The 12,795-nt window shown below is 35.5% G+C and overlaps 2 protein-coding genes across 4 annotated transcripts in view; one reads left to right on the top strand and one right to left on the bottom strand.

The window, feature by feature from the left end:
* LOC126972073 (O-acyltransferase like protein-like) overlaps window positions 1-12,795 on the bottom strand; it is a 283,177-nt gene that overhangs the window by 114,316 nt on the left and 156,066 nt on the right. The gene's annotated exons all lie outside the window — the stretch shown is intronic.
* LOC126972055 (E3 ubiquitin-protein ligase Nedd-4) overlaps window positions 10,657-12,795 on the top strand; it is a 71,359-nt gene continuing 69,220 nt past the window's right edge. For 2 of the 3 annotated variants that reach the window (XM_050818633.1, XM_050818631.1), the window contains exon 1: window positions 10,657-10,922. In XM_050818633.1, the coding sequence (XP_050674590.1) occupies window positions 10,764-10,922 (159 nt within the window). In that variant the 5' untranslated portion in view covers window positions 10,657-10,763. Of the gene's footprint in view, window positions 10,923-12,289; window positions 12,580-12,795 lie in introns of those variants that run through there. The other variant, XM_050818632.1, reaches the window with a different exon arrangement.

The following is a 12,795-nucleotide window of genomic DNA, read 5'->3' on the forward strand; positions in this document are numbered from 1 at the left end:
CTTACAATAAGCAGATATTTTGTGAGGTTACATTTCTCTTTGGACCACATGCGGACTTCTACGCAGATGAAGTCGCGAGCATAATTCTACCTTTTATAAATAGATAAACGAAGCCATTAAAAATATTGAAAATATCTCTGAACACTTTGGCAGGTTCTTTTTAATTGCAAATCATTGTAACAGAACATATATTGTAAAGTAGAACTTAGAGCTGATAAAGATCGCGTAAAAGAAATGATGACCTTGTTGTGGTGCTTACTTTTGTTTAAACAACACACATTATTTAAATCCTTGTTCCACTAAATTACAGGCGAAACTCACTTGTAGTATCATATTGTATTAATTACTGCAAATTGTAGCGCGCAGCCCAGTTAAGAAGACCATCTTTATTACTAGCATTGAAGTGTAAGATTTTTTGTACCTATCTTGAAGGTGATGTACTTACCTTATTTTGCCTACTGCACTCAAAAAACTCGCAAGGTTGAATAGATGAACTAAATTAGAAAGTATAAAAAAATCGAGCAAGCTGAAAGAATACAAATATACGGTGACAATTTCTTGTCAAGTTTTTTGATGTGGAGCATTGCCATGACATTTTATGGGGCAATGCTTCCTATATTAATACCATCATTGTGCTGCAGATATGAGAGCCATTCGCGGTATTATAACTTACGTGTTTAAAACTAATAAGAGTTTGTTTTAAAGATAATTGTAATAAGTATTTTTACTTAATAGTTGAACAGCTCAATATCTTCTTGATAATGTATAATAAATGTGCATAGGCATACTAGCTGTGTTATAATCACTATGTTAATCACAATTGGGGGCAACCAGTGGGATTCTTTACACAGGATGCCGGCTAGATTATAGGTACCGCAACAGCGCCTACACCTGCCGTGAAGCATTAATGTGAAAGCCTTACTGTATTTCGATCTGAAGGGCGCCGTAGCTAGTGAAATTACTGGGCAAATGAGACTTAATGTCTTATGTCTCAAGGTGACGGGCACAGTTGTAGTGCCGCTCAATTTTCGGTTTTTCAGGAATCTTGAGCGGCACTGCATTTTAATGGGCAGGGCGTATCAATTATTAACAGCATCCTGCTCGTCTTGTCCCTTATTGTATATATTACTATCCCCCTCCCTTGCATAAAAGGAACGGGTGTTTAAATTTTCTACCTTCTTGGTACTTAATAATTTAGTTCTAAAAACAATGACATTCTATACAAATAGACAATGCACCTCATACAAAATCGAAGCCGATATATGGCACATGCCACAAATGACATCATAATAACCGTCGACTGCTGTGTCTATACATTTCAGCGTTAACTCCAGTTTTTTTAAATTTTATTGGTCAATAGGCAGTAATGGAAACACTATTTCAGGCATCGCTTGACTTTTTAAGCGACCAAATTACCAGCATGGAACAGACATTAAAAACAAAAACCGCAGCTGCGTGTGATCGTGCTGGAACAAGGATTAAAAGCATTCGAACAAAAATCCCTACCTATGGCTGTAGAAATTGCCGGTCTACCTGAAATGCCCTTAAAAGATGTAGACAAAGTGATGAAGACTGTTGCCTTAAAATTAAATATAGACGAGGGAGAGCTTCAATCATCTCAGCGGCTACCAGGCTCTAGGGATAAGCCCGGCCCCCTTCCTTGTGAATATGAAATCGAAAATAGTAATCAATTAATTGAAGCTAGTAAGGATAAATGCCTCACCGTAGGAATGCTGCTGCTTGATGCCCCTAAGGACAAAGCTGACAACAGAGTGTATATAAGAGAAGCCCTAACCAAGTATGTAAAAACACCTTTATATAATGCCAAAACTCAACTAAGAAGCTCCTTCCAGTTCATATGGTGCAAGGACGGTAAAGTATGTGTGAGGAAATCTAGTGATAGTAAGATCCACTACATTAGATCCGATCAGGATATAAAGCAATTACTAGCTATTTAAGTATATATCTACATTATAATTTAAGTATACTCTTTTTATTTATCAGTAGTTATTTGAAAGTTATATTCACATACTTAGTTTTAGATTTACCTTACACTTATTAATAACTAGATAATAGTACTTTAGATATAATAAGTTCTACTATTAGATAATGGATGCACAAGTTCATGAATTGTTTGATTGTCATTCCATAAACACTTTTTTTCAACGATTACCAGCCAGTAATCATTTAGCTTTATCTTGTTTGCACTTAAATATTAGATCCATAAAAAAACATTTTACAAAATTACTCCAAGTTATTCATAGTTGCCAGTTTCCTTTAGACGTAATTGCATTAACAGAAGTAGGTATTATTGGCGGTTTCGAACAGTTTTTTAATATACCTGGGTATAATATGTTCTCACAATTGCGAAATAATATGCGAGGAGGTGTTATTATATTGTACGTTAAGAACTACATTAAATTCACTGTTTGTGATGATATATTAAGTAAAACGTTTGAGTGCATATGTGGAAATATTACAACAAACACCCAAGATGCTATTGTATGTGTCATATATAGACCACCTTCAACAAACAAAATCACTTTTGTTAAGGAACTAGGTAAACACATTTCTAAGTTTGATTCTAAGCAAAACTGTGTTTTAATCGGTGACACCAACATGGATTTAAAATCTTTTTGATCCTATATTTTTATCTTGAAACACTAAGCGAACGTGGATAGATGTGCGGGATTACTGAATATACGAGAATAGAACCTAGATTAAACATTATTACTAAATCTGCATTGATCACATATTTGTACGCTCCCCTAAATTACATCCGTACTCGGCAGTGTTGGACACCGTACTAGCCAGGGGGGTGCAACTTTTTCAAAATTTACATTGAAAGTGCTGCCACCTATTCTACTAGGTACGCTGCAACTTCACCACGATGGCAATAATTTAACAATTTAACATACATGATAGATGGAGCTAGTGATAGCAAAAAACTCACTTAACTTACTTATTAAAGAATTGACTATGGTGTTGTAATCATTGAATGTTTCTCTTTATTCAAAGGTGACTGCTGAACTTAATAAATGAAAAATAATTTCCACCCACACAAAACAAACAACATGCATCCAATACGGTCTACAAGAATAGTAAAAATTATAAACATAATTAGCGCCATCTAGCGACGGTACGCTTAGAGCGTAAAAATAACGCAGCGCCATCTCTTGGCCTAGGTACACTGATTTTACAAAATAAAAACATGAGTTGCACATCTATCTCTAGTATATAGTGTATTATCTATGGTACTAGCCGATCATCGTGCGGTGATTCTAAGCTGCATCGGTGGCGGGACGCCCGCGCGCATACAGCGTGTAACTAAACCAGTTATTAATTACGCTGTACCTACTTACCAACGAATTACGGAAAGTTAAATGGTTTCAAACAAAAAAAATGCACTGTCCACGCATGATATATGTCTTTATATACAATTCTTTTAATAATGCAAATAATGCTGCTACCACCGAAAAATCACGTAAGTACAATCATCGCTATGCCATAAGACTCCCCTGGATTGATAGAAATATTATGCGACTGTGCGAGAAACGGGACAATTTATTTAAATCCTGGAAGAATAATTTAAATAATCCGGTGTTAAGACTAGAATATAATAAAATACGTAATAAAATACAAAAAATTATAGAATATAAACGAAACGCATATTACATTAAACTGATAAGTGATAACTTTAGAAACACAAAAAAAATATACCAAATTGTTAATCAGATGTTAGGACGACAAAAATTATCGATGTTCACTAAACGCCTTAAGTATTGCAATCGATGAGGCAATACTTAAGGCGTTTAGTGCACAAGGGCTTTCCAATACAACTATTGCTCAACACTTCGCTAATGAGTTCGATAATGCAGTGAAAGCCATTATTCCGAATTGTAACAATAAACTCATCAATGCTAAAAAGTTTGATATAGGAACAGACTCCAGTATTCGCTTCGAAGATGTAACTAGTATTGATGTTCATAAGATAATTAAAAAATTAAATAATAATAAAGCTCCTGGACTCGATAATATTAAAGTTTCAGATATTAAAATTGTAGATAACGACGCATCTGTAGCAATAGCTCATTTAATTAATCAGAGCGTAAAAACAGGACTGTATCCCGACGAATTAAAAGTTGGATGTGTCCGACCGGTTTACAAAAAGGGATCACGAAGTATCTTTTGTAATTATCGTCCAATTACACTACTTTCGTGTACTGATAAGATTGTAGAAAAATGTATTAGTGACCAAATACATAGTTTCTATAGAAAACAGAACGTGATTTACCCAAATCAGTTTGGATTTCAGGCTGGTAAAGGCGCATCTGATCTTCTGTCAAAATTTACAAATGAAGTCAACGATCATCTGAATAAGAAAGAATTGTGCATGTGCTGGCTTTATTTATTGACTTTTCGCATGCTTTTGAGATTTTGACGCATAAACACTGGGTAGAGAAGCTTGCTAGGTGTGGTGTTCGTGGACCGTTATTATAATGGTGCGAAAATTACCTCCACAATAGAACTTTTACAGTTAAGATCGATACTGCATCTAGTAAGCATGTATCATCTACAGAAGGTACAGCGCAGGGCTCAGTGCTGGGCCCTCTTCATTTTCTCTCATATGTAAATGATATGCATAAATACATAAATTACTACATGTGTTATCAATTTGCAGATGATACATGGCTTCTGATCGCTGATAAAGATCTTAAAAATGCTCGCGACCACCTGCAGTCTGATTTTAATACATTGAATAAGTGGTTTCACGATGCTGGTTTGGTAATTAATCCAGGTAAAACTAAGCTAATAATCATATGATCACCAAACCTCGCAAAACGTCCAATGGATGACATTCTTGCCCACGACCATAGTTGTTTGCACTCAAATAACAGCATTTGTAAATACCCCGCTATTGAAGTAGTCGACTCTGTTACATATTTAGGCCTATATATAGATAGTAAATTTAATTGGAATAACCATATTGAATACGTCTGCAATAAGCTTAGGCAATTTTTAGCTAATATGACGATTTTAAGAAATCGTATTCCCTTTAATGTAAAATTAATGTTATTGTATAACTCTCTATATCTCTAGCTCAATCTTATATACAATATGGTTTGAGTAGTTACGAACGTACATATAACTCGTACTTGAATGAAATATTTAAGCTGCAAAAAAGAATATTAAAACTTTTGCCTAACAAAAATCATAGTGACTATTCCGAAACTGAACTTTTAAAACATTGCAAAATTTTACCGGTGCAGTTACTGATGAAATCTTCAATGTTAAAAGAAAACTTTTTCAATACTAAATACTGGGATAAAGTACAACATCCTGTATGCACGCGGGCCGTCACTCGGGGCCGTTTATGCGCTCCGAGCGCGCTCAATAGATATGGCGAACGAACGAATGCTTACCTAGTTCCTCGCCTAATCAATGAATTACCCACTGATGTACGGAACTGTATAAATCCTCGTAATATTAAGAAAAAACTAAAATCATACTTTTTAAGTCACTTAATATAAATATATTTACACAATTTATCTAACTGGCACTAATGTTCTGTAGCTAATGTACCTAGATTTAACTCTTTGTTAGCATATATTACAAACCCGTGTGGTTTTCTGATACTAGCTTTAAGTATTTTCTTTTGTAAACTTTAATGTAAATAAATAAATAAATAAAATTAAAAAAAGGTATTTTTTTTAAACCCAGACGAAAAAGAGGGTTGCTATAAGTCTTACGTTCGTCAGTCCCTATTTTCCGATCAAAATCTGTTCAGTCGGAGGTTTTTTACGTTTTTAATCAAAAATCAGACTCATATTATAAAGGGGAAATTTTTTATGTTTATTTATTGGCTTCTGTTTATATTTGTTACTTCTTTGCGTTCTAAAAGGATTTGGATTTAATAAGTTAAGGTAACCTTTAATGAGAGAAACTAATAATGAAATATAATATTTTTATTTAGATAAAATAATTAGTTAAACTGGTTATTTAAATGTTAAGTTCCTTGAATTAAATAAAATTTGTCTTTAAGACTTAGATATCTTTTCCAGTGTATCTTTTTGGTATATGTAGTGTAAGCGGACATCAACATATATTTGTAGGACAGCTTTTGTCAAATTTTAAATGTGGTTAAATCCAAAAAAACTTCAATCCTTTAGTGGTGAAATATAAATATGCTTATTTGTTTTGTGAATTTCTTCACATCTCTCTCTCTTGCTACCAACAGGCGCCAATTCTGTTTCAATACTACCGTGATAACGTGTAAATAGCACTAGTATGTAATTGTTCACGAATTGTAAGCAGTTCACATTACACAAAATACAATATTGCTAATCATTGTTCACTAGGCCTTTAAAAAAAATTAACAAAAAAACAACCGACTCCAAAAATAATAATAATCTTTACTAGAATAAGATTAATTAATTAGATTGTATAATAAAAATACGCAATTATATTTATACTTTTTAGTGTATATTACTCTATTGTTTTTCAAGTCGGTTGTTTTTTGTTATTTATTTTTTATTTTTAGACCTTTAGTGAATCAGAACTACAATAATTAATAACCTGTCTAATTTTGTGTAGATGATTGATGACTTCCGTTACTTTGTTTTGGATCCCATAAGCAGAACCTAACCAAACTATCACCAAACTACCTTTGAAATATATCCTTTCCTATAAAAAAAAGAATTATCGAAATCGGCTGGCGCGATATTGACTTATTTGTAAATATGTTGCGCACATACTTGTAGCAAATTTAAGACTTTTATAGTTTTCTCATGGTTGCCATTGTCAGATCTGGACCAAATTGCTATGAATTATCAAAATCGGTTCACCCAGTCGAAAGTTCTACGGTAACAAACATATAAAGCATACCGATGAATTAATAACCTCCTCTTTTTTTGAAGTCGGTTAAAAAGAGCGACTCTATTGTTTTCATTTCTGACTGTTTCCATTCAACTTCCATTTCTGACAAGCGGGTCTTGTCTGGGGACTTAATCTAATTCTTAACTCAATAATATTGTACCATATTTAATGAAAAAAAAAAATTTATTAAATTATTTCCGCTTTTTGCATATCAATCTTATGTAAATAAAATAACCTAACCGATGATAAGTCATACCATCTTTTTTTGAACCGTTAATGTATTATTTAAGCAGATTTCATAGCACACTGAGGCTTGTTGATTGACACACAGCTGACACACGACTAAGGAGAAAAGTGTGCTTAGATTGTCTTTAAGCACACTTTTGCCGTCCCGTTATCAGACTGCGAATGATATGTCCATATGTATAGAATGTCATTGTCTAAAAACGTTTTAATTATAGCCAAACTATGTAACTGGCACTTAACAAAGAGTCTGAAATAAGTATGCAAAAAAGTATATTCCAAATTCGAAACTTTTATTTATTTTGATGCTCGATTGAGGTTCACTAGATTTTTTTTTATGAAAATAAGGGACGAGACGAGCAGGACGTTCAGCTGATGATAATTGATACGCCCTGCCCATTACAATGCAGTGCCGATCAGGATTCTTGAAAGACCCAAAAATTGCACTTGGGGCACTACAACTGCGCTTGTAGGTACACCTTGAGACATAGATGTTAAGTCTCATTTGCCCAGTAGGCAATTTCACTAGCTGCAGACCGAAACACAGTAACGTTTACACATTACTGCTTTACGACAGAAACAGAGTTTAGGTACATTATTTATGATTATGAATGCTATATTACCAACATAAATGTGGAAGTCATCGATAGCAAGATTAACCAGCCGTAACAAGTGGCGCTCGTTCACGAGCATGACTCATGATCCACAGCTTATCTCGCGCATAATATTACGTCATGGAAGGTAATGACACGCCCCACGACGCTGCCACAAGCAATGCCATTTCAGCGAGCATAACACACCCTACCACAAGATCTCAAGCAAATAATAAAACAGATGTGTATCATATGTGCTCACGATATATCTCCGCTCATTATTAATATTTATTGTTTTTTTTTATGGAAGAGGAGAACTAACGACCATACGGGTCACCTGATGGTATGTCAACACCGCAGCCCATACTTTCTTGTAAGACCAGAGGAATCACTAGAGCGATGCCGACCTAATTAAGCATCGAATAAACGTACATTATCATAAATTAGAAAACACGTTGGTCTCTGGCGACAACGAGAGAGGTTCAACTTATTGACGCTTCAAAATGATATAATAGTTTTACAAGAGCAATAGCTACCTAGATCGTTAATTGTAGAGCACTTGCCACCCATCCATGCTTTCTTATCATCTATATATATACTAGCTGACCCAGCAAACGTTGTATTGCCGATATTAAAATCGCGATACAAAAGTAACTGTTGATCGTAGATGGGTGAAAATATGAAGGCATAAAGGCATTTATTTTCTCAAAATTGATTCCTTTAGAATTCTTTTTGATGTCATTTCTTATACTACTAGATACTACTGCCGCTTCGGAAACAAATGGCGCTCTGAGAGAGAAGAAGCGGCGCAAGAAACTCTTTGAAGTTGCAAGTTGAACAAATTAAAAAAAAAATCGTGTGGACCACCCTTAACATTTAGGGGGATAAAAAATACATGTTGTCCGATTCTCAGACCTACCCAATATGCACTCAAAATTTCATGAGAATCGGTCAAGCCGTTTCGGGGGAGTTCAATGTTTAACACCATGACACGAGGAGAAGTTTATATATTAGATAATGAAAATGGTTTTTATTTTAGGCTCAATCACGCCTAAACCACTAACCGTATCGACATGAAACTACCATTATTCGATGCAAAATTTATCCTAGATGGTCTATGGCTACTTGTTTTTCGGATTTCAATGTACTTTCATTAATTTATTTCCTTTTAAAATTCGCCCAGCGAAGCGGATGGGAACGGCTTGTTTAAAATATAATCCTTTATGACATAAAATACTTTTTTTTTTATGGAATAGGAGGACAAAGGAGCGTACCTGTACCTGTTGTTAAGTGATCACCGCCGCCCACAATCTCTTCCAACACCAGAGGAATCACAGGAGCGTTGCCGGCCTTTAAGGAAGGTGTACGCGCTTTTTTTGAAGGTAAAACTTTGCGAAATGATACAACACCAATGGAATGGAGCGACAAACCCAAGATAAAATAGTTTTAAGATGCTTTCAATAAGATTGTCGTCTCTTGTTCTTCTTCTAGTTGCATTAAAAAATTGTTTAAAAACGAGTTTTTAGAATCTAGATCTATTTGACACGGGAGCTTAAAAAACAGGTTAGGTTAGGTTAGGGTGTACCGGATGTGTTAATAACGCCGTTCCCGGACTCCTCCTACCAAGGCGCGCTATGGTACACCGTCTGGTTTAAGTCGGTTCGATTCCGACACACCACTCTACCGAAAACCCTGGTGGGATGACGGCCCATGGGGGTTACCATACGTCTAAAAAAAAGGTTAGGTGAGGTTATTTAGGGTAAAAGGGTTCCTTACACGATGTGACACTATACCTACAGCACTTTTTAAATACGTATTTTGAAAAAAAAATTAATTTGTTTGGCAGCCATATTGGTATTTGCCGTCTTGTTTCTAGGGTTCCGTATCTTAAAACGAGAAATAGGAACCTTTATATGATCACTTTATTGTACGTCCTTCCGTCTGTCTGTCAAAACCCTTTTTTTCGGGAACGCGTTGAAATTAAAGTGATATAGGTACTCAAGTCATTGACGTACCTACAAAAAACCTGCCTACGCTTCTATTAGGCAGAGTTTTGATTCAGTTGTGTTTCGACTGCGCTATAAATACAACCCCACGCAATGGCAAAGTGTTCAGTGAAATACTGTCCAAATAACAGCATAATATTATAATCTAATCTTAAAAAGGATGGAGTGTCGTATTTCAGATTATGCCTTAAATGATTTTGGAGAGGAGAAAGGTAATAGCAATAGGCCTGTAGTTTGCCGGATCTGAACTGTCTCCTTTATTTCGCATAGGATGAGCAAGGGCTGACTTCTGTGAGTCCGTACAACGCCTTTTGAATACGAGTGCTTGAATAAATGCGTTAGCATCGTTTGGAAGAAATTCCATTCATGACGCTAGACATCTTTACGTCATGGAAAGCAGAGTTCACCGAACAGTTTTCTGTCTGAACTGTACTTACGGCATAGAGCGGTGTCAGCACACGGCGCGATGTTCGGCGGAGTTTTTCGTCGTCATCAAGAGTCTAGTTGGAGGCAAAAAGGCTTTCTCTTTTGCGGTATGGGCCAGTTGTCATTCCTCATGTGCAGCGGCGCTAACGACGCTGGTTGAAGTTACCAAGAGCACATTTCAACAACGCCCAGAACTTTAATGTTCCAGTCGGGAATTTGAAAGCTATAGGTCGATTTCGACGACGTGGCTAGATTAAGTCCATGTATCTGAATGAGTAGTCTAAAGTAAATCAAATAATGTCTTCATGTAAAAAATAAACACAGCAAGAACCATTTCTATAATTCGCAAAACAAAAGTATGATTACACATACGAATGACAGATACTGTTATCAGCTAAATTAAAATGTAGCGAAGCTTAAACGGCACAGGCCCACTTATCGCCGGAACGCTAATTGTATGCGCTCTTTATCGCGTTTACATTTTCTTCATTGATAAGATAGTCAGTCATATGGTGTGTAGCGCCCTCTTCTGATACACTTTATTGTAAATAAAATAAAATATTTATTGGAGCAATTGTTTTGTTAAAAGTGATGGTGTGGTGCAGTGTATTTGTAAGAAATGCGAGATTTGCGATCGGTGTTCGTGATGCATAACGTACGACCTTTGGAGATTAGTAATAATTCTACGGAGACACACAGAAGCCGATCATCGTCATGGTCTGCATGGCGCAGGCAACAATTACCGAGACAAGAACCACGGCTTTCGCTTCAGTACTCGGTTAGTATATTCTTTTATTGAACGGAATTTGTAGCTGTGCTTATGTGTTTTGCCTTCGTGGTTACTGGATATGAATGATAACTGATTAGAGTTGCCCGCTTGGCCTGTAAGTACTATCTGAGCTATTGAAGCGAGGTTGGTAACTTTGTAGGTGAATAAGGTATACTTAAGATTCATTACTTCCGAGGAAGGTTGCCAATATTATTTAAGTACTCTTGATATTTTGGTCCTACTATAAATATGCCGTTATAATGTGATTTATGAAAATCATTTACTTTTGTGTGGTACCTTAATAGACACGGTGTGAAAGCGAGATAAAAAGCTGATACTATATCTAGCCAACATAAACGTTCTACCAGTCTATAAAGGTAATCAAGACTGGGACATAACAGTTTGACTTTGTTCTTTGTGGCACGTACCTACATCCTACTGTTTATTTAGATTTTTCTCTATGGCTATGGCATCAAGACATCGCTTTTTTAGCCTCGTATTAATTTATGGACGTCTATACTGAAATATGTAATCTTCCACAACGATGACATAATAAATCAAGCTTAGGATCCCAACGAGTTGGAAGAAATACTGGTCTTTAAAAGAAATTATGAACTCAAACGTCTTAAGTATGTCTATAAAAACGAGAACTTCATTATTTCATATGGCTACAAAATTTGGACCGTAACAGTAGCTTTGAGAGAAAACATTGCTATACCAGAGAGAACAACGGTGAGGAGTATGATCGGTTATAAACTACAGGATAAGATTAGAAACACTAACCTAAGGAAAATTACGACACTTACCAACATACTCAATGAATCGACCAACAAAAGTGGAGATGAGAAATAATCAACAAAGGACTCTATTTTGTGGATCAAGGATATTCTAAAATAAGTAACCCTATTTTATCGTAGGCTGAATTTAGCACAAACGTCTCAATTTTAAGAACAAGGTATCAATTTAGCGTTAACTGCCATAGTACCTACGTACTAAATGCATGCGAAACTGTACTCTGGCACATGGATGTTTCGGTCCTTCTTCGGACAGGTAGGTATTAGGGTGTGGCGTCTTGTCGTGCAGGGTAGGATGGACGGAAATAGATTCGCAGACTGCATGTAATAAATGGTGACGAATAATTGTGTGGTGTATTATATCGGCCTCCTATAAAAAAACTGTGACAATAACGACCGCTCTCTCAAGAGCGTATCGATCGAGAAGAATAAATAAATTGTTAATTTACATGTTTGTATGCCTGTTACACTCCATAACTAAGGCCAATTTTGACAGATTTGTCAATCACCACTTATGTCATCTGTTCGCCTGAAGGCTGAATTTTTGACTTTTGAGTTCTGTCAAATTCAGTGTATAGAAAATAGAGATGGCTTTTTCTTGATAATTTACTTTTTGTTTGTCTTTATTAATTGGTATTAATTATTACTTCTTGAGTGGTGTTGTTTCCCAATATCTTTTTGTCTCATGCTATCAAGGAGTGATTCATTTTTAGTGAAGTTGTTGACTAGAGTTATATAGCAAACGTGTCATCATTTCAAGTTTTCACAAGTTTCAACCGATGTTAGATGAAAAGAAATTCGAAACCTTTTGCATTCCAGTAGAAAATTAGTAAAATTTCACATGGGTGATGGCTTGGCAGTCGGATAACCGTGTAAGTATTCGTTCAATTCATACCTATCGATGGGGACTTACATCGATGTTATGCTAACGTAAATATGTCCTTGCCACTGATTTATTATTTATATGGTCGCAGAATTCGCAAGACGTGTGCCTCAAGGTATATTGTCTTCATTACTTGTGTAACTGAACTACGTTAAGCCTTTTTAATCATTTGTTAGTAGCAGTATTTTTCCTTTTAAGATAGCAT

The sequence above is a fragment of the Leptidea sinapis genome, chromosome 25 (genome assembly GCF_905404315.1).
Source record: "Leptidea sinapis chromosome 25, ilLepSina1.1, whole genome shotgun sequence".
In the NCBI taxonomy this organism is placed as follows: Eukaryota; Metazoa; Arthropoda; class Insecta; order Lepidoptera; family Pieridae; genus Leptidea; species Leptidea sinapis.